At 39.5% G+C, this 22,595-nt stretch overlaps 2 protein-coding genes across 2 annotated transcripts; one reads left to right on the forward strand and one right to left on the reverse strand.

Annotated features, from left to right (window-relative positions):
• Positions 1 to 129: 129 nt before the first annotated feature.
• Positions 130 to 13,027, reverse strand: LOC118425327 (collagen alpha-1(I) chain-like). The gene is made up of 5 exons (XM_035834135.1): positions 12,529 to 13,027; positions 12,148 to 12,378; positions 11,442 to 11,816; positions 404 to 463; positions 130 to 305 (listed from the first exon to the last, which is right to left on the reverse strand). The coding sequence occupies exons 1-5, from the start codon at positions 13,025 to 13,027 to the stop codon at positions 130 to 132; spliced, it is 1,341 nt and encodes a 446-aa protein (XP_035690028.1).
• A 5,640-nt stretch (positions 13,028 to 18,667) lies between these two features.
• LOC118425485 (monocarboxylate transporter 12-B-like) lies at positions 18,668 to 21,387 on the forward strand. The gene is made up of 2 exons (XM_035834344.1): positions 18,668 to 19,076; positions 19,712 to 21,387. Exons 1-2 carry the CDS (start codon positions 18,674 to 18,676, stop codon positions 19,933 to 19,935), a joined length of 627 nt encoding a protein of 208 aa, XP_035690237.1. The 5' UTR covers positions 18,668 to 18,673; the 3' UTR covers positions 19,936 to 21,387.
• Positions 21,388 to 22,595: the final 1,208 nt, after the last annotated feature.

The following is a 22,595-nucleotide window of genomic DNA, read 5'->3' on the forward strand; positions in this document are numbered from 1 at the left end:
ATTGAGGAGGACCCCTTTTCACATGTCAGGCCTTGTAAATGCTGTTAAAAGACCGTTAATAGAACAGTTCTTCAATCAGTGACTCTTGAAAACATGTGAAACAAGTACCTCCAAATTTTCGGCTTCCGCTCAGTACGTCTTGATCACAGAATAGCCAAGTCTCACGAGATCACGAGACCAGGCCCGAGATTTGCGTGGATCACCCAACCCCCCACCTTCCAATCCCCCTTCCCCGGCCTCCTTACGGATTAGGGGGAGGTAGGACTTGGGCAGCTCCCAGCCATCATTGCGGTTCAGTTTGGCGCCTTCCAACACGTTTTCAAGAGTCAGAGATTGAAAAACTATTCCTCTGACTTACTCGTACGTCGCTGATGAACATCTTCAGGTATGTTGAGCAACCGACATTGGATCTGTATGACCTGGGACTTGATGAATGGGACATGGTCGCTGATATATGTGCTATCTGAAAGACAACAAAACATACAAATGGCTTCCATGAAATTCGTCCGAAGTACTTATGAAATATCTTGTCGCTAAACGGTTGCTGCCCCAGTGAAAATGTGGTAAAACCTCCGTGCGTAAAATGATAATGTTTGTATTATATTGCGTTGTGTTATATTGTATTTGTTGTGTTGTAATGTTTCGTTAGCTTGTTTAAATACTGGCTCAAGTGCTCATTATTAGTACAAGATCAATAATGTAACGATAATGTCTAGCAACTGGAGGTTAAGTACAAAAGAAACATGCGGTATGAACAACATGACCTTATTCTGGATCAAATTTGAATTGTTCTTGCCTACAGAAAACTTGACAAAGACCGAAGCTTTTATTCTAAATGTCGGTATGTTCAACGTTTGTGCTGGAAATTACAATTAATTTCCAGAATGATTTTACCAACACGAATGAACTTTCAGGTTCACATGCCTTTACCTCACCCCCTTTAAAGACGATGATGCAACGTTGTCTAAACAGCCATTATTTAGTCCACGCTGTCCCCATACATAACCGTGTATGTCAGTTATAGGAAATGAAGGTGAAAGCAGAGAGTAATTGTTGTGTAAACAGACAGAAATTAGTGATATTGTATCATGCCATGTGAATGCTGCTGAGCTGTTATATTGAGGCCACACGTGCGAATATTTTAGTCAATTTAAAAAAGGAACGAGTAGTTTTTCTTTCATTTTGTGGTAGGGTTTTTGTTATCGATTACTGCCAGGCAGGTTGCTATACCCATGACTTAGACTTAGACCATGACTTTGTAATAATTTAATTTTTTATCATTTGTCAAAACACAATGAATGACTTATCTCTTCTTTTGTGGTTTTAATGGTAAACAGCACTTTTAAAGATATTTTCTACACATTTTCCATTTATTTATTTATTTGTTTACCTTCTATTATGATACCTTTTATTGTTTTCCATTTGCATAGAATATCAAACTTCCTTTGGAGGTGTGAACATGGTTTAACTTTTATCTATCTATCTAATTGTAAAATTTCGTTATTGTATGAGATAAAATTTTAAGGTGGCTTTGCTGTGGTCAAAAATTTATTTCACATTCTACAGAACATGTTGTATATAAGTGCAATTACTTTTCGTCTAAACGATTTGCTACAGAGGAATTATCACCATGAATCCTTAGAGCTTTATACTGTCCAAAGTATGATGTACAGCGTGTTGAACTATGCTATACTTGTTGATCATTTTGCGACCGCGAGGACATGGAAATTGTTATTTCCGTCGGTCGTTTGGAACTTTGGTGTATTTGTAAGGAATACCTGTATCAATGATTTTGTAAGTGAGAAACTTGTGCTTCCTAGGCCTGTAGTTGTTAAGTATCTGTCAGTTTTGTTCTCCGGTTGAAGTTCGAAGGTGTGCAACCAAAATTGGGTCTAAACAACATATGACTCCAAAACTGAATATGATTCATGATGTGCATGTATAAGTATAATTTGAAAGTTAGCAAAGCAAGCAAAACAACAACAAAAAATGTCTAAAAGATTAAATCCGTTGAAGCTATTAATTTTCTGGTTGTTCCATTTTGGTTGCACAATATTTCGGTTACCACATCTCAGTAGAAAAGCAGTATACGTGTGATTCGTGCGTCTCTTCTGACAGAAGCTGCTGGAAAACTTGTTGCATTTTGTGGGGAACTATTGAAAAATGTGAGTTGGTGACGTTTAATGCAGTAGTGGTACTTTATTATATTTCAGCCATACCATAGGTATGGTGAAATATATTGTTATATTGCAATCCATACATAGTATGGGATTGCAATATATTGTTATATTGCAATCCATACATAGTATGGGATTGCAATATATTGTTTTTCCTCGGTTTCTTCTTCTTCTTCTCCTGTCAAATCTTCAAATTGATTCAACTTTTTCATTTTTGCGCCAAATGAGCTGAAATTTGGCATGGAGTTAGGGATAGCAAATACCCCCAGGTGTTTTTTTCACTTTTTTGATAGAGGCCTTAGAATTTATGATATTTAGGGTTTTTGGTCATTTTTAGACAAAATATGTATATTTTGGGTCCCTGTGCCCTGGTATTACAAGCTAATGACCTAAAATTTGGTACAGAGGTGCATTGGACATATAAGCACAGAAAACCATCAACACTTTGTTCATAGATCACTTCAAAAATTAGTTATTTTAGGGGTTTTGGCCATTTTTGACTAAAAATGTATATTTTTGGCTCCTATGCCCTTGTGTTAAAACCAAATGACCTGAAATTTGGTACATGGGTGCGTTTGACATATGACCACAGAACCCCATCAACGCTTTATTCATTGTTTACTCCAAAAATGAGTTATTTTAGGGTTTTTGGCCATTTTTGACTAAAAATGTATATTTTATGCTCCTATGCCCTTGTATAGAAACCAAGTGACATGAAATTTGGTACAGAGGTGCATTGCACATATGCTCACAGGGTCCCATTGACACTTTCTTCATAGATCACTTCAAAAATTAGTTATTTTGGGGTTTTCAGTCATTTTTGACTAAAAATGTATATTTTTGGCTTCTATGCCCTTGTATGTAAACAAAATAACCAGAAATTTGGTACAAAGGTAAATTGGACATATGACAACAGGACCCCATCAACACTTTCTTCATAGAGCACTTATAAAATGAGTTATTTTGGGATTTTTAGCCATTCTAAACTAAAAAATGTATATTTTTGGCTCCTATGCCCTTATATTGAAACCAAATGACCTAAAATTCGGCATGAAGGTGTGTAGGACAAGTGCCCACAGTACTTCATTTTCCCTTTGAGCAAACATTACTTCAAATTGTTGAATTTTGGGATTTTTTCAAGGATGAAGATGGATTGCAATATGCTGTATTTGCTCCTAAGCAAATGTCGGCCTTTCTAGTTATATTTCAGCCATACCATAGGTATGGTGAAATATATTGTATTCGTAATGTTTCTTTCTTTCTTTCTTTCTCCTGTCAAATTTTCAAAGCAATTCATCTCCGCCGTTTCTGGACCAAATGACTTGAAATTTGGCACAAGGGTAGAGTGGGCCAATACCCAAATGTGTTTTTTTTATTTTTTCATATCTGCTCCTTAAATGATTTTATTGAGGTTTTATTGCAACTTTTGGACCAAGACTGTATATTTTGGCCCCCTGTACCATGGTATTACATCCAAATGACCTGAAATTTGGCACAGAGGTGCCCTAGATACTTATTCAAAGGATCCATGTATAATATGTAGTATAAATCACTTCAAAATGGCTCCTTAAGGAGGTTTTTGTGGGAGAGTTTAGGATAGGTAAGGTTGGAGTGCCGAGGTCAACGACCTCTAGGTCATTCTGGTGTGTCAGGGCCACAGGTGTGCCAGGTAGATCTAATTATCTACCTACCTACCTAGTCCATAGACATCCAGGTGGTTGGTGGACAAGGTGAATCCAATTAATGGCCAGCCAATGAGCGAGCTTATTTTGCTGGAAGAGTCCATTGTTGGACAGGGGGTGTATTTTAAAATTTACTTTTAGACTTTGGTGATAATGCTTATGTTTTTTTGAGCGGAAGTGTTTTCGCACTGATCCACTTGACTACTACTGGGACAGTCCATTTTTGCACATAGGGGGGGATTTAAAAAAAATCAGTTTTGGACATGGGTGATGATTCCGAATTCCATTTGTTAAATGGAAGTTTACCTCCACCTGAAGACTGTACATGAGGAGGATTCGGCAGCCAATCAGCAAGCCTTGTTTTATCTGGAAGAGCCCATTCATGCACGGGGGACTTTTTTTTAAATTCAGTTTTGGACTGGGTTGCTTCTTATACAAAGGCCATGTACTGTGAGTATTTCTGGACTTGTCTATTGTGCAATTTCAAACAGGGTGAGCTGGGAGATTCCATTCTTCGACGAAGGGGGTATTTTTTTAAAATTCATTTTGTGGACTTCGCTGACTATTTTAGCTATATTTTTGGATCGCTCCACTTTACATAGGGGTATAACAGGAAGAGTCGATTCTTGCACAGAGGGGGGATTTTTTGCAAATATGGTTTTGGACGGCTGATGATTCCAAATTCCATTTCTTAGCGGAAGTGTTTTTGGAGTCGTCTATTTTTTTGAGTCCATTCTTGAAGGGGTTTTTGTAAGATTCATTTTTGCTCATAAGTGTGATTAGTAGTTAGAAGTCATTTTAAGCAGAAGTGTTCCATTTTTGCACATGAGTGATTTTGGAACAGTCTATTGTTACATGAGGAGGGAGATGGCTGAAATATGCTGTATTTGCTCTCAAGCAAATGTCGGCCTTTCTAGTTATATTGCAATCCATACATAGTATGGGATTGCAATATATTGTTTTTGCTGAGTTTCTTCTTCTCCTGTCAAAATCTTCAAGTTGATTCAACTTTTTCATTTTTGGGCCAAATGAGCTGAAATTTGGCATGGTGGTAGAAATAGCAAATACCCCCAGGTGTTTTTTTCACTTTCTTGATAGAGGCCTTAGAATTTATGATATTTAGGGTTTTTGGTCATTTTTAGACAAAATATGTATATTTTGGGCCCCTGTGCCCTGGTATTACAAGCTAATGACCTGAAATTTGGCAGAGAGGTGCATTGGACATATGAGCACAGAAAACCATCGGCACCTTCTTCATAGATCACTTCAAAAATGAGTTATTTTAGGGGTTTTGGCCATTTTTGACTAAAAATGTATATTTATGGCTCATATGCCCTTGTATTAAAACCAAATGACCTGAAATTTGGTACATAGGTGCGCTTGACATATGACCACAGAACCCCATCAATGCTTTATTCATTGTTTACTCCAAAAATGAGTTATTTTAGGGTTTTTGGCCATTTTTGACTAAAAATGTATATTTTTTGCTCCTATGCCCTTGTATGAAAACCTAATGACCTGAAATTTAGCACAGAGGTGCATTGAACATATGCTCACAGGACCTCATCGACACTTTCTTCATAGATCACTTGAAAAATGAGTTATTTTTGGGTTTTCAGTCATTTTTGACTAAAAATGTATATTTTTGGCCCCTATACCCTTGTATGTAAACCAAATGCCCTGAAATTTGGTACAGAGGTGCGTTGGACATATGACAATAGGACCCCATCAACACTTTCTTCATAGAGCACTTATAAAATGAGTTATTTTGGGATTTTTAGCCATTTTTGTCTAAAAATGTATATTTTTGGCATATATGCCCTTGTATTGAAACCAAATGACCTAAAACTCGACATGAAGGTGTGTAGGACAAGTGCCGAGAGTACTTCATTTTCCCTTTGAGTAGACATTACTTCAAATTGTTGAATTTGTGGATTTTTTCAAGGATGAAGATGGATTGCAATATGCTGTATTTGCTCCTAAGCAAATGTCGGCCTTTCTAGTTTTTGCTGAGTTTCTTCTCCTGTCAAATCTTCAGACCCCTTTAACTTTTTCATTTTTGGGCCAAATGAGCTGAAATTTGGCATGGGGGTAGGGATATCAAATACCCCCAGGTGTTTTTTTCACTTTTTTGATAGAGGCCTTAGAATTTATGATATTTAGGGTTTTTGGTCATTTTTAGACAAAATATGTATATTTTGGGCCCCTGTGCCCTGGTATTACAAGCTTATGACCTGAAATTTGGTACAGAGGTGCATTGGACATATGAGCACAGAAAACCATCAACACTTTCTTCATAGATCACTCCAAAAATGAGTTATTTTAGGGGTTTTGGCCATTTATGACTAAAAAAGTATATTTTTGGCTCCTATGCCCTTGTATTCAAACCAAATGACCTGAAATTTGGTGTGAAGGTGCATTGGACATATGACCACAGAACCCCATCAACGCTTCATTCATTGTTTACTCCAAAAATGAGTAATTTTAGGGTTTTGGGCCATTTTTGACTAAAAATGTCTATTTTTGGCTCCTATACCCTTGTATAGAAACCAAGTGACCTGAAATTTGGTACATAGGTGCATTGGACATATGAGCACAGGCTCCCATCAACACTTTCTTCATATATCACTTCTAAAATGAGTTATTTTGGGTTTTTCGACCATTTTTGACTAAAAATGTCTATTTTTTGCTCCTATACCCTTTTATAGAAACCAAATGGCCTGAAATTTGGTGCAGAGGTGCATTGAACATATGCTCACATGACCCCATTGAAACTTTCTTCATAGATCACTTCAAAAATGAGTTATTTTGGGGTTTTCAGTCATTTTTGTCTAAAAATGTATATTTTTGGCTTCTATGCCCTTGTATTGAAACCAAATGACCTAAAATTCGGGATATAGGTGTGTAGGACAACTGCCCACAGTACTTCATTTTCCCTTTGAGCAGACATTACTTCAAATTGTTGAATTTGGGGATTTTTTCCAGGATGAAGATGGATTGCAATATGCTGTATTTGCTCCTAAGCAAATGTCGGCCTTTCTAGTATTCGTAATGTTTCTTCTTTCTTTCTCCTGTCAAATCTTCAGAACACGGTATCTCCGTTGTTCCTCAACCGAATGACTTGAAATTTGGCACAAGGGTAGAGTGGGCCAATACCCTCGGGCGTTTTTTTCATTTTTTTCCATATCTGTCTCTTAAATGATTTTATTAAGGTTTTTTGGTCATCTTAAGACCAAAACTGTATATTTGGGCCCCCTGTACCCTGGTATTATAACCGAATGAGCTGAAATTTGGCACAGATGTGCCTTGATAAGTCCCCCATATAGATTCAATATCAGTTTTGGTGTACAGTACAACAAAATGCTTATTTTTGCGATTTTTTGACCAATTTTTGACCAAAAAAGGACACTTTTGGCCCCTGTACCCTGGTATTACAACCAAATGAGCTGAAATTTGACAGAGATGTGCCTTGATAAGTCCCCCATATAGATTCAATATCAGTTTTGGTGTACAGTACAACAAAATGCTTATTTTTGCGATTTTTTGACCAATTTTTGACCAAAAAAGGACACTTTTGGCTCCTGTACCTTGGTATTGCAACCGAATGAGCTGAAATTTGACACAGATGTGCCTTGATAATCCCTTCATATAAATTCAATAACACTTTTGGTGTACAGTGCAACAAAATGCTTATTTTTGCGATTTTTGGCCAATTTTTGACCAAAAAAGGACACTTTTGGTTCCTGTACCCTGGTATTACAATTAAATGACCTGAAATTTGGTATAGATAGGCATTAGATACTTGGTAACAAGATTCAAGTAAAATTTTTGACATGAACAACTTTAAAATGATTAATTTTGGCACTTTTCTGAGGGGAAATTTGTTTTCTTTTGGCCTCCTGACGTGACCTTCCGTGACCCCTCACAGAGCCACACCTGTGCGCGTCAGCCGGAGAGTTAATTGAATCAAAGACCTAGCCAATCAGCGAAGAGGAGGCCAAAGGCTAATTAATATTCATAAGCGGGGCCTCATGATCCCGTATATAGCAGTGTTCCCGCCAGGGGGAGCAAAGCCCGCCTAAGGCTCTCGCATTTTAGACTATTCAGAAGGCTTTATATTGTATCAGTTCTTAGGGGCATATCTATGATAATCGCAGCAGTCACTTAACTTCTCTTCAGGAGTTTAGCGTAACACTGTTTCAGGTCAAACCGTCAAAGGCAACTAAAAACAAACTTTAACGTTACTGAGTTCAACAGTACTTATAACTTGTTATCCGAAGTTGAAACGCTAGCGATGGTATTTTCGCTGCGCTGTTAGCTCCGTGCGACTGTTGTTGACGGTCTTATAACGGTATATTTTGCACCCCTGTACCCTGGTATGAGTAACATTTGGTATAGATAGGCATAATATAGTTGGTAAAATGATCCAAGTAAAATTTTTGGCATAAAGTACTGTAAAAGGCTTAATTACAGCACTTTTTTTAGGGGAAATTGGTTTTCTTTCGTTCTCCATGCCGTGACCTTTCGGACGTTCACCCCACAGAGCCGACATCTGCACCTGCGTCTAGCCGGCAGGAAGAGTTAATTCAATTAATGGTTCAGCCAATCAACGAAGAGGAAAGCGAAGGCTAATTAATATTCATAAGCGGGACCACACAATACGTTAACTTGAAGACTCAGGCCGTACAGACTTCTCGCCAGGATTTTTTCAAAGCGTCGGACAGGGGTCCGGGGGCCGCCGAATGTCCCTGGCGGGGTCCAGGGGCAGGGCCACTGTGGGGGGGACCCAGGTGGGCGAAGCCCCCCCGGAAGCTCTTGCATTTTAGGCTATTGAGAAGGCTTCTTTTATCAGTTTTTTTAGGGCCATATCTACGATAATCGTAGCAGTCACTTACTTCTCTTCAGCAGTTTGACTTTAAAATATTTCGGGTCAAAGCTTCAAAGACAACTAAAGCCTCATAAACAACAAACTTTACTTAGCTCAACAGTATACAAAAATATTGTACGGGTTGCCATCCTTAGTTGAAGCGCTTATTTATAGCGCTAGTATCTTCGCTGCGCCGTTAGCCGCCGTGCGACTTTTGTTGACGGTCTGATATCCCTACGTCGCCGCCTCGCTGATATTCCCACGGACATGTTTCAAAAAAAATACCCAGCAAAAAACGCTGTTCTGCGTCAAATTCTATTCTATAAAACTCAGTGTTACAGTCTAAATATTTTGTAGAAGCACCGCTGTAGGAAAGAAGGTCCAAGCAATGTAAAACATCACGTAGCATGAAGTTCGCTGTCAACTGGCACACAGCACATGACTGTTTGAAACTCTAAGTCTAATCAACAGCCGTGTTTGATTGATAGCCGGCGGTCCTATGATGAAGTCGGCGAAAGGTGCGTTAGTTAGAAAATCTGCGTTTAGTTTTGATACGTAATTATAAGTTAGACAGTGGCGAGAATGATTATTTTCTCATCAATATTTCTCTTCAGAATTATTTGAACTTAATTGTACATCTAAACAATTGGCTTACCTGTGCAATGTTTATATGATTAATGATCAGTGTACTGAAATCATGTGTAACGTATGGCTCCTAGTCAATAGATCAGCATTTTCTCTATAGTGACCACCTGTCTATAGTGGCCACATTTCCTAGTGCTGTTGTTGTTTGGCATAAACTTTGAACATTTAAATTGTAAGTAACTTTAAACTGCCAGAGTTTCAGCCCAATAAAACACTCTCAGTGCCAGGGTATGAACAGACTGACCAGACAGACGAAAATAAATCCTCGAACAAGGTTCAATCGTATCTTCCGGGTCTGGCAGGAAGTTGTTAAACTAAAATAAGAATAGGCTCGATGGTAGATTGCATACAAAGTAAAACAGTTTAACAGTTTTACAGCTTGAAGAAAACAAACGCTCCTACAGTACCTGCACCTGCTTGATAATTATTAAATCGTATGCCCTACTTGAATAAAAAAAGTTCATTGCAATAATAAATGTACCCACATCACAAGGAGCTTATACTTTTTTAAACTTACACCTAGTTATCGTACTGAAAATTGTTAATGACATTACATGAAGTCATTCAACAATTTTCAGTCATGATGAAAATTTTCTGAATGGAAGGTGTGATTATTGTCATTTTCTGAAAAATAGAAGCAAGCTCTGTTTTTACCTGGAGTCAATTCACAATACCAGTCCACTTTGGGGGATAATGTACTGTTAAGAGGATGTTCCATTTTTGCGCAGGGGTGATTTGGAACAGTCCAATGTTGCGTGGGAAGGGGTATGGCTGAAATATGCTGTATTTGCTCTTAAGCAAATGTCGGCCTTTCTAGTTGAGATTACGTCCTGCTGTGTCATCATGATTTAACAGTAAATGTTTCGTATTTCTAAAGTATATGAAAAAGTACATTCATATAAGCAATCATGTTTTAAAAAAATGTATTGGCTGTAATAGCACAGCGATAGAACAGCATATTTATCAGAGAATCTAATGGAAATGAATTATGTATGTCAGTAGTGCTGCTAATCTTTCTGACATGAATGTATTTTTGTGTTCCTCCAGGAAAATGACATGTGTCTCAGATCATGTTGGAATAAAACAAGATGAAGCGATGCCGTTTAGTGAGAACGCTTTTGTTAGTTTAGTCATTTACCACGTTAGATCATGACTAATATCTTTAGTTAAAATTCATATAACATTACAAATGTGGACAAAATCCAGGTAACGGTAAAACATGAAGAAATATTAGTTCTTTGGTCCCTTCACAACTTTACAAAGAATTGATGTACCATTGTTATGTTATCGTAAATTTGTTCGAAGTACTACTAATCAAAAGTAAATAGTTATTGTAATTATTAAAAACGCCAAGCGATAAACCCTTCAGATACTTGAACCAAAGGTTAATGTTGCATTCTAAAATATCCGTCCATGAAATTAATCGAAATAGTACAATTTGAACAAATACACTTTATGACACTTGAAGGTAATAGTTTAAGGTACTATTCTCGATCTAAGTTCCATCACCAAAAAATTACTGAAAAACCAGTCAATGAGCAATCTACTGCCTCTGTCACGTCACGTCAGGTTATGCAGATAGGACACCCGACTCGTTGAGTGGATCGTAAGTTGCAGGAAGTCTATGGCGTCGACAGTCGTTGTTGAGGGATAAGTCCAATTTTGTGTAAGAAATTACAGTTCAACTTCCAGACTTTAAGATCCATAATGAATTCTACCAACATAGATAAACTTCCATATTTCATTACTTAATTGATATTTCTGTATCAGATTCTAATCTGACCAACTGATGATCACAGTCACAAAAGTACTACATATTTGAATTATTCTTGAATGCAATCTTCTACGCTGTGCCCTGTTTTCCTTTTTTACTGTTTCTATGGACCGCCTGACAACCAACCGTCTTGGAAGTCTTGAGAGTCCAGCCTAGCCACGTCCTGCAGAGGAACAAATGAGTCTACCATAAGTAAGATGAGATGTTTTAGATAAGACTGTTTCTCATTAAGTTGCTTACTCTTTTTTTCTCAAAGCATTCAAAGAAAGAGTAAAACATTTACTTGACTCACGTACTTGGAGCAACTTCACAACTGAATAGCATCCTGTTTCGGCACTCCATGTCGTACCATTTTCCATCAAAGCTGAGAACGCAATCTTCAATACCATACACGTTATCTGGCTGTTTCGGATACCACGAATTGTACTTTCCAATATCAGAGCCATCCATCCACTGAAATCTGCCTTCTTTGCGCTGGTCATGCAGGCCGATCCAGTAGACCTTCTTAGCCTGTAGGGAGACCAGGAAGGTGTTGGTCCCAGCGTCTTGGGGCATGGCGAGGGTTCCGCCGTCTTCATTACAGGCCGAGGCAGCTTGGTTGAATTTCTTTGGTGTGCTGAACATCTTGTAGCAGGTTTGTTGAAACATGTTATAACCACTCGGGCAACGTGCTAGGGTAAACATTGTACATTTGCCTTTTAAAACTCAGTTCTTTACTACACACGTGTTTTATTTTGTATATAGTATGCTTCTACATGGACCATGAATATATATTAGCAAAGACTTGTCTGAATATTTAATATGGAATGAAATAAAATGCGTCAATGGGAAAATAATGCAAGAAAAATATCATAAGTCATAATAAGTTAGGTTAAGTTATAGTGTGCTTCTGAATGGTAGATAAATCACATACCCTCCACTTAATCATATATAACTTACCCGTAACGGATAGACGAGGTTTTTTAGCCTGCCTGGCAGGACACACTGAACTGCCTAGCAAACCTGGTGGACCAGCGGATCCAGTTGGCCCTGTGGCTCCCTTTCGACCTGGTGGCCCGATTGCTCCCTTTCGACCGGGAGGCCCAATGGCTCCCTTTTCTCCTGGACACCCCATGACTCCCCTTTCTCCGGGAGGACCCATGGCTCCCTTTTCTCCGGGCGGCCCGACCATCTCTCTTCCGGGTGGCCCCATGGCTCCCTTTTTCCCTGGAGGCCCCATGGCTCCCTTTTCTCCTGGAGGACCCATGGCTCCCTTTTCTCCAGAAGGACAAGCAAACCCAGGACAAGGAGGCCCCATGGGTCCTTTTCCCCCTGGAGGCCCCATGGGTCCCTTTTCTCCGGGAGGACCAGCTGGCCCAAAGGCTCCAATTTCTCCGGGAGAACCAGTGGGTCCCTTTTCTCCTGGAGGACCAGGAAACCCAGGACCGGGAGGCCCCATGGGTCCCTTTTCTCCGGGAGGAGCAACAAACCCAGGACCGGGAGGCCCCATGGGTCCCTTTTCTCCGGGAGGACCAGCTGGCCCAATGGCTTCCTTTTCTCCAGGAGGACCAGATGGCCCCATGGGTCCCTTTTCTCCGGGAGGACCAGCTGGCCCAATTGCTCCCTTTTCTCCGGGAGGACCAGCAAACCCAGGACCGGGAGGCCCCATGGGTCCCTTTTCTCCGGGAGGACCAGCTGGCCCAAAGGATCCCATTTCTCCGGGAGAACCAGTGGCTCCCTTTTCTCCGGAAGGAGCAGTAAACCCAGGAACGGGAGGCCCCATGGGTCCCTTTTCTCCTGGAGGGCCAGATGGCCCAGTGGCTACCTTTACTCCATAAGGAATGACAGATACGGAGCCAAGTGGCCGCATTTCACTCCCTTCTCTGGGAGGCCCAGTCGGCATCTTGACCCCCCTTTCACTAGTTGGCCAGGGAAACACTGAACCAATCGTTCCCTTTTCTTCCGGACGTCCAAGGGGCTCGGTTGGCAGAGAGATAGTGGGTCCCTTTGGTTCCTTGTGTCCTGGGAATCCGAAACCAAGGATAAAAAGTTTGGCAATGAAAACTATTGCCATGGTGACGGTTTTATTATTACATTGATTATGTAAATTAGGTAACAATTTGCATAATTGATGTCTATTGATATTTCTCTCTTTTCTAGTTACATATGTCATGTTTAACAGTTTAAGTGTCCTAGTATAATGAAATTAGTATTATGTGGATTAATAAACGGTGCTCATTAATTATGCAAATTAGCGTCTGGTTTGCATTAATAGTCCTTATTTATGGAAGGCATCTCCGAAGTTATCTACATATTAAAAATCACGATGATCCGTCAACCCCATCCAGAGTTATTCCCTTTCAAACGTGTGGTGCAATTACGCATGGGCGGACGAAATGCTGTGGAACTTTTGCCAATCAGATATATACTTAACAGTAAGCCTCATAATTATCTCTTTTTTAGTTACCTATGGCATATTTTGTCGTATTCTAACATGAAATGCATTGTATTTATGAACTGTCCTTATTAATCATGCAAATTAGCCATTGATTTGCATCGTTAGCATTCAATTATGTAAGGCATCTCTGAAGCTATCTACATTTAGAATATTACGAAGGTCCGTCAACCCATTCCCGAGTTATTACCCTCTAAAGGATGATGCAACTACGCAGGCGTTGAAAAATTTCTGACATGCCTGCGGGATTTTGGGAATTCTTGTCAAACGGACGCACACTATAATAGTAGGCTAGCGTCGAAAAAATCTGTTTTTAACTTTTCATGTCCCCTTAAGGACAAAGAAGATAAGTAACCCATCTTGACATCAAGAGGTAGTTTATAACAGTGAACAATCGAAAATGCAAAAATTACTACTAACCCACAAAAGAAAGCATATTTCGAGTTAGACTGATATGACAGCCCCTTACTCACGTTCCAACTCGGCTACACGGATCTCAGCTTTTCCGATCCTAGAATCCATCTCCAAAGAAAGCTTCGCGATCTTCGCAGAAAGGTTCATGGTTTGGACTGTGTTTGAAAAAGAATATTGTACAATAAAATCTCTCAACAAATCCAACTAAAGGCCCCCCTCTCACTTGACGTGCGGCACGCTTGCGGCATTGCTGCGTTCGAAAACGCAGATGCACCCCCACGGAACCTAGAGGTGCCGCAAGCAAACCTAGAAGTGCCGCTTGCAAGCGCGACGTTTTTTAAAAAGTTTAAAAATAACGCAAGTGGCAAGATGCCGCAACAGTGCGGTTTTGTTACGTCGTGATAATTTAGCATATGATAAGAAGAACTTATGGTTCGTCATGCTCATAATTATATATAATATATAATGACTTCATTGCAATTAAATCAGGTTCATGCCCGTAGACCAATTGCAAGTAAAGCAGTGCTACACAAAATTATATACTGAACAAAGAAAGTAAAGGCCCCCTCTCACTTGACGTGCGGCACGCTTGCGGCATTGCTGCGTTCGAAAACGCAGATGTACCCCCACGAAACCTAGAGGTGCGGCAAGCAAACCTAGAGGTGCCGCAAGCAAACCTAGAAGTGCCGCTTGCAAGCGCGACGTTTTTTAAAAAGTTTAGAAATAACGCAAGTGGCAAGATGCCGCAACAGTGCCGCAACGGTGCCCCAACGGTGCCCCAACAATGCCCCCACAGTGCCGCCACCATGCCCCAAACAGTATCAAGCATATATTTTGCCTATATTAAACCAAGAATCAAAAGTAAACATTTTTTACTTTTATCACCGAAAAACTATTTTAGATGCATTTCTGATAATTTTACAGCGGTTTTCGAGCCAGTGAAAATACTGCGAATTCCACAAAACTTACATTGTATCCGTATTCAGAGTTAACTCAAAAATACATCTTTTGACTTATTCAATGGGAAGTAGGTCATTATTTCATGCTTGAAAACAAAAAATAAATAACTGGTTTATCGATTAACCTACGGATGTAGGGAAAAAGATTATCGTACAACGTTCGAAAAGAAATTATTTATGTTGGATGATAACGTTTGCTTTCGAGTTTGCGTTATAACGTTACAAGCTAATCGTTGCTGGTAGCCTGCCGCCGATGAAATGAAAAATTACAGTCATTCGGACCCATGGGCCATATTTTTCTCACTTTTTACAAATATGGTAGACTTAGACATCAATAGGCTGGCAAGCCATCCGCCGACAATGAAAATACTCAGCGTCATACAAAGAAGTATGAAATATCAAGCATTTTCATTTTAGAAATTTGCAAAATTGGTGAATAAACATATAAACATACAAAATTACACATAACGTTACATGGTGCAAAACGTACACATCGAGTGAAATCTGGTATATGGTAGTGTCCGTTCATTTGGGTCATTTCCTTTACAGTAAAAGTCTTTCAAGGTTATTTATAGCATATGTATCATATAATTCATTATCATAAGGGAAATCTTTTCATTATAAATCTCATTTTACGGTGATTTTTCATAAATTGACAACGCTGCAATTGTCAATAACATGTTCATTTAGTCTAGAAACGCAACAGTGCCGCACGTCAGTGTGAGTGCAAGACAAAATCGGCGAAACTAACACAACAGTGCCGCAGTGAACGAACGCAGCAATGCCGCAAGCGTGCCGCACGTCAAATGAGAGGGGACCTTAAATGAGATTAATAATAACGATAATATTTATTGCATGTTCATGCCCGTATGCTAAATGCGCAAATGACCACAAGTGTTCTAATGGGAAAAGTAAATTTATAGTTATTTGGACTAGACTAATGGAAAATTTATCATGTGTTTCTACATGTGTTTTTATATATGAATTAAAAGGGAAATAACATCTATTCTACGAACAAAGTCTTCTTCGTTTCACAACCTTCTTTTAATTCTTCTGTAGACGTTTCGGCGACTGTCTGTCACCTTCATTTTGTACTGATGAAGGTGACAGATAGTCGTCGAAACGTCTACAGAAGAATTAAAAGAAGGCTGTGAAACGAAGAAGACTTTGTTCGAATGATCTACCAACCTGATGAAACTACACTGATGAACAATCTATTCTAAATCTGCCTCTACTTAATAAGCTTTTTGATGGGATTGACTTCTGTTCCGTATGAAGTGGGAGATGAATTGTCTAACAAGCACAAACCGTTATCAACACTACTGGCCGACCACAGCTTCTTGTTTTGTTATTTGTTTGTTTGTTATTGGGTGGGCCGACTACTCACTTTTTGCAGCCAGGGGCTAAATTGCGAGGAGCTTACAATAGGCGGGGCTAAATCGCAAGTGTCTGGAGCGAGCTGCCATTCGGTGTCACTCAGGTGACCTCAATACGATAGTAATTGCCCAGGTGCGGCCAAGGTACTGTAGGTTTTGGACCACTCACACCACACCATCGCACGTGTGGCAGGTTCTTTAACGTGCCTGGGGTATGGCTCTCCCCAGACACGGGACCTCCATTTAACGTCCTATCAGAGGGACTGCCCTAGCCGAAGCTAGGTACTCATTTTCACCCGAGTAAAGTGATTTTCACCTTAATCAACTTGACCTACAGTCTCCTGTTGCACAAACCAGCCTCTGGCTAGCAAACCGGAAAGATGCCCAGCAGGAAAGGTCCAACGCCTAGTGTATGCGAAGTAACATGTATCGATGTATTTTGTTTTTCGTATACAATTAAAAGGATAAGTTGAGCTTGTAGCATTTTAGTATTCGTATCTATTCTTGACTATTTTTTAGTTGTTTTTGGAATCACATATAAAGATGAAAGTGGTTACATTGGGAGCAACAAAATAATGGCACAAGAGAAGACCATATCATAGAGGCTTATCTAATGGCAGTGAATAATAAATGATAGATAAATAGTTAACAGAATATTATGATTACAGCATTTATTTTTGACCCCGTATAATAAAGAGAATCAATAACATAATGTACTGCAAAATTGCGCAATAGTATCAAAACAACAAATGCATATCAATAAGAAAATGACAGTCAAAGAACCTTAACGAAGCGAAATTAGATCCAATGAACCATAAAAATCACTAAAAGAAATTTGAATGACTACGAAAACGAAGAAATAACAGATTAGAGTCCATTCCAAGACACCATGCGGATGTTTGTTGCCATTATTTAGAATTGATTTTAAAGTTTTGTAATTATATGTCTAGGACATTTGATACTTCAGAAATATTTTAACACTGTTTCAGCTTTATAAATATTTCCATGTTCCTGTAAAACTTTGGAAATATTCATGGTGTGGAATTGGATACTTCTAATGTTTTCTAAATAATGATAACAGCATTCTACCATTATTTACCATTTTCTACCATTTTTTGTAAATGGTTCGGTGGGCTGGGAATATAGCAATTCACACATCCTTGCAAAGTATGGTTGGGTGACATGCAACAATGGCCCACCACAAAGGATCCACCAGTACCCAGCAGTGAAATCTAAAAATATACCGATGCAACAATAGGGCTTACTTTTATGGGGGCAAGGAAATAATTTTACCATTTGGCCAGGTCTACCATTTTTTGTAAATATTTGTAAATGTGAAATAATCACAGAGAGGTTTCACAATTATTCTAAATAAAGATATTTTTGTACAGTTACTTTCAAAATGTTTCTAAAATATTCAAAGAAATTCAAATAAATGAGTATTTTCTTAGTCAATTTTTTGAAAATAATTTGATTATTGTGGCTCAGATATTCTTTTATTCAAAATAATTCAGACTAATTATAAATATCGCCTAAAAACCCTCATTGTGTCTTGGAATGGACTCTACTATTGTCAAAATAAAAATTTGAAACGTTAGAGTTGGTCTATGATTCTTGAAACAAAGCATCTGTATTTGCATTTTCGAACATACTTAATCATATTTTTCTTGATCATTTCAATGTCTCAACTACTCCTGATACTGCATTTAGCCTGATACAGCAGCGTTACCTTTAGACTTGAATGAAATCAAATGCCCAGAGAGCCGCAATGGTAATAGAAAACACAGACAGATATATAAACGGATAGAAGCACTTACCCGAGAAAAATAAGCCTACCATTGGACACTGCTATGTTTGAGGTATGGCTTGGAGCTGTAGGTGGTGCACAGGCTGTGTCAGTGCCTAGGATAAAGGCTAGGAGGAAAACTCTGAAATAACGTTTCTCTTCCATCGTACGGATTTTTATTCTACACCCGACCGACAAGATGGCAGAACTGTTCTTTCAAATTAGCTTTTGAATGATCCAGCGATATAAGGCAGACTGATTAACTCAACAACACAACATCGTGCCCTTAAAAACAACGGGTGGATAAATCAGTTTTATCAAAGACAAAGGATAAAGAAAAATTCGGCATAGTTCATAAAAATCAAACGTTTTTTCTTCTAGCCTCATGTATGTAAATACCCACGTGCATGAATACAACTGCGCAATATACGACATTAGTGGCAATACTAATGATGAACACACCTCCTTGAAGGCCATTGTGTGGTGGAGGCGAATAGTTTTCCGAAACTGTCTGTTTAAGAGTTGACGTAGAGCAGTGCAAACGTGCCATTTCGGCACCATGCTTGGTTACTCCATTGTATTTGTCCACATGGCAAAACACGCTCAAAACATCGGAGTTGGTAAAACCGAGGCGTCGTTTTTAATTTCGGTCATGGGCATTAGCGAGTTCATATTCCGCCTGATTGCGGGTTGGTTTGCCGATCTTGGGATCATCAGTAGACTAAACGTCTACATGATCGGAGCAGCAGGGGTGGGGTTGTGTAATCTGTTCGTGCCCTTCTGTCGGTCCTATGCCTCGCTCATTGTGTACATGGCGTTCTACGGCCTGTCTTCCGGGGTGTTCCACTCGCTGATAGCCGTGCTGGTGAGAGAGTACACCGGAGTCGCCCGACTCTTCAACGGTATAGGGTGGACCTTGCTGGCGGGAGGGACAGCCTATCTGCTAGGGTCACCAATCGCAGGTACCTTTTTTTTTTACATGATTTTAGAATGAAAACTCTTACCAAACCGGTAACATGTAGTCATGGGATTATGCTAGAAGTATATATTATGCTTATGTCATCTGTTGAAAAGACGAAGCAGTTACCTTTACTGGATAGTAAAATTATTAATGTACGCACACGCTGCACATGCATAGCACATCTAAATCATGTGCAAAGCTTCCTGCTGTACGCTTGAGGCATAATTCAAGGGAAACAGTACGAAATGTGCTTAAAGTATTCGTCTAAATTTATAAGATCATGCCACATTGCAATTGTCAGACTTAAATTATCCTGAGATAGTAAAATGCTGTTTTACCGTCAACATAAAACTTCCAACACTAACAGATCAACTTTTGTCAAGTCGTCTTTCCTGACTTGTTGATCTTGCCTCAATGGACTTAAATTATGACATGTTTCAACCCTTGTATAGCCTACATAGGAAATATATTTAAAATTCTTCCAATGACTGTAAAAAATATTTTCATCCCATGCCATGCACCCTTGTATTAAGTAGATTAGACTTATAGAACTGTAGTTATGTAGCAGTAAATGCCATTACTTTGTACCATATACAATTGTATCGCAATAACGTTACAGATCTTGCCTCTCTGCAGGCTGGCTGTACGATGCTACGGGAAACTACAACGTCTCCTTTTTCTCCGCTGGCTCCATCATCGTCACCTCTCTCAGCTTGCTCTGCCTGAAGAAACCCAGCAACCCTGACGGGGCGGCCTCACATGACGACACCCCATCAGCAGAAAACAACTTAAGTATTGTCGATAGAGATGGTCATGTTGAAGATTCACCCACTCGCTTAGAGCAGGAAACAACGCTGTAGTTTATACCCGTGCTGCGGACCCCTTTTCACAGGGTGAAAGTTTAACTGATTATAGAGTAGTTCTTAAATCAGTGACGCTTGAAAACACTTCAAACACGTACCTCCAAATTTTCGGCGTCTGCTCAGTACATATTGATCACGGAATGGCCTAGTCTTACGAGAGCACGAGACCAGGTCCGAGACTTGCGTGGATCGCCCCCCCCTCCCAATCTTACCTCTTTACTGAGTAGGGGGAAGTAGGACTTAGGTGCTTCCAGCCATCATTGCGGTTCAGCTTGGCACTGATTAAAAAAACTATCCTATCAACTTATTCATACGTGGCTGATGAACCTCATCAGCGATGTTGAGCAATCGACATTGGATCTGTGAGTTAATGAATGGGATATGATCCCTAATATAAAAGTACCTCTGAAAGACAACAAAACACAAAACATATAAATAGCTTCCATGAAGTTCGTCTGAAGTATTAATGAAATATCTTCTCGCTGAACAGTTGCTGCCCCAGTGAAAATATGGTAAAACCTACGTGTGTAAAATAACAATGTTTGCCTTGTATTACACTGCGTTGTGTTATGCTGTATTGTTTCGTTTAAGTTTGTTATAGTACGGACTCAAGTGCTCATTTATAAGTACAAGATCTAAAGTGGTTATGAAACGTAACGGTAATGTTTAGCAACTGGAGGTTAGGTACATGCTGTATGAACAATATGCCCTTGTTCTGGATCAAATTTGAGTTGTTATTGCCAACAGAAAAATTGCAAACACCGGAGTTTCATTCTAAAATGCTGGTACATGTAGTTATAGTGAAGCCACACTTGGGAACATTCTAGTCACTTGAAAATAGGAACTTGTAGTTTTTCTTTTTTCATTTTGTCGTAGGGTTTTTTGTTCGATTACTGCCCGGCAGGTTGACTGTTATACTTATGTATTCATTCAATTTTCCATTATTTGTGAAAACACAACGAATGACTTAAGTTTATCTCTCCTTGTGTGATTTGTTCTTCAATGGTTGACAGCAGTTTAAGGATTTTTTTTTACAAATTTTCCATTTATTTTATTTATTTATTTGTTTGTTTACCCATACTATTTACTGTTTGGATGTTTCCAATTTGTTTTAAGGTGTGAAGGCGGCAGTAAAATGAACATTGTTTAACTTTTATCTATCTGATTGTAATGATATTTTATTGTATAAGATAAAATAAAAGGTGGCTTTGATGTAGTCAAACATTTTATATTTCACACTACATGTTCTATGTAAGTGCAATTACTCTTCGTCTTAACGATTTGCTGCAGATGAATTATCACCATGAATCCTTAGAGCTCTATACTGTCCGGAGTATGATGCAGCGCTTAGGATTATGCTACATTTGTTGATCATTTTGTTACCGCGAGGGCACGGAACTTGTTTCCGTCGGTCGTTTGGAACTTTGGTGCGTTTGTAGGGAATACTTGTATCAGTGATTACCTGCATGTATGCAGGTATGGTTTTCACGGGCGTGGGAACTTTTGGAAGCTGGGGATATAGGGCGCTGTTTCTCGAGAACGGATGGTGCGAGCAAGACGATTTTTGGTACGCGGGTTGGGGGTGGTGGCCTGACACTCAGGTGTGATTTTGGGCCTCCTGGCACTTGACCTTGACATTGCAGGTGACATTTTTTGTGTTTTTTGGGCACTTTTGGCGCTGTGTGTCCGGAACGATACGCGGGATTGCAACGATTTTTGGTGCATGGGTGGGGGGTCATTGCCTGTTGCCTAGGATTGACTTTGGGCCTTGTCGCGTTTGAACTTGACACGGCAGGTCAAATTTTGTGTCCGAGAGGGGTATTTACGGAGTTATGTCTTCTGAATGGTTGGTGCTGGCGCGATGATATTTGGCACATGTGTCGGCGATGGCTGAATAATTCTCAATTTTGAAAGACAAAGAACTTGACATTCCAGGTTACCTTTTGTGCGGGCACGGGGCGTGCGCTGTATCTCCGGAACGCAAGGTGCCATTGTGTTGTTTTTTGGTACATGAATTGTTGGTGGTGTCCTGGCGGTCAGGTTTGATTTTGGGCTTCCTTGTTCATGAACTTGACACTGTAGGCTGATGCTGATTTTTTCGTGGTTGGGATTCAGGACCACTAACATCTGCTTGGTTTTTTGAAAACAGATTATGGTCCAGGGTTTGGGTTGATTGATAGGTCTTTACTTGTGTAATTGTCATCTGGTTTGCAGGGGCGTACATGTAGGTCACGTTCAATGTATTGGGTTACTTTGTATCTGCCAGATGATGCTACAGCTCCTGCCATACTAGTTAGGTATAATTTGAGTTTGCGTCTTAGTCTTTGTGGTGTTTTGACAGCTGTATAAACTATATAGTTCTGGTCAAGTTCCTTTACCCTGTTTTGCAATCATGGTTAAACAGAAGAAGATACAACTTTCTAAAGTGGAGGAGAAATGAATAGAGCATAAGCATAGGAGAAAGGTATGTGTATGATTTTTCCTGTGTTTCTTTGGTGATGCCATTTCCATACTGTATGCAGGTAATTTGGGGCCAGTCATATTCACTTGATTTTTGGGCCTGCTTTTAAATCTATAGTACAGGCAGGGTTAAGTGGTGGAGGCTTTGTTAAGTATCGTCTGGTGCATTTTGTCACTGCAAATATATGATGAAATTG

Source organism: Branchiostoma floridae, chromosome 11 (genome assembly GCF_000003815.2).
Source record: "Branchiostoma floridae strain S238N-H82 chromosome 11, Bfl_VNyyK, whole genome shotgun sequence".
NCBI lineage: Eukaryota > Metazoa > Chordata > Leptocardii > Amphioxiformes > Branchiostomatidae > Branchiostoma > Branchiostoma floridae.

Bases quoted from the DNA above. Each gene is read 5' to 3' on its own strand.
- LOC118425485 (XM_035834344.1), top strand. From the start codon at position 18,674: ATGCTTGGTTACTCCATTGTATTTGTCCACATGGCAAAACACGCTCAA. The intron at 19,077-19,711 runs GTACCTTTTTTT...GCCTCTCTGCAG, and splicing joins GCTAGGGTCACCAATCGCAG to GCTGGCTGTACGATGCTACG.
- LOC118425327 (XM_035834135.1), bottom strand. From the start codon at position 13,027: ATGCCGACTGGGCCTCCCAGAGAAGGGAGTGAAATGCGGCCACTTGGC. The intron at 12,379-12,528 runs GTTCTCCCGGAG...TGGGTCCTCCAG, and splicing joins AGGAGAAAAGGGACCCACTG to GAGAAAAGGGAGCCATGGGG. The intron at 306-403 runs GTCGGTTGCTCA...ACGTGTTGGAAG, and splicing joins CCAGGTCATACAGATCCAAT to GCGCCAAACTGAACCGCAAT.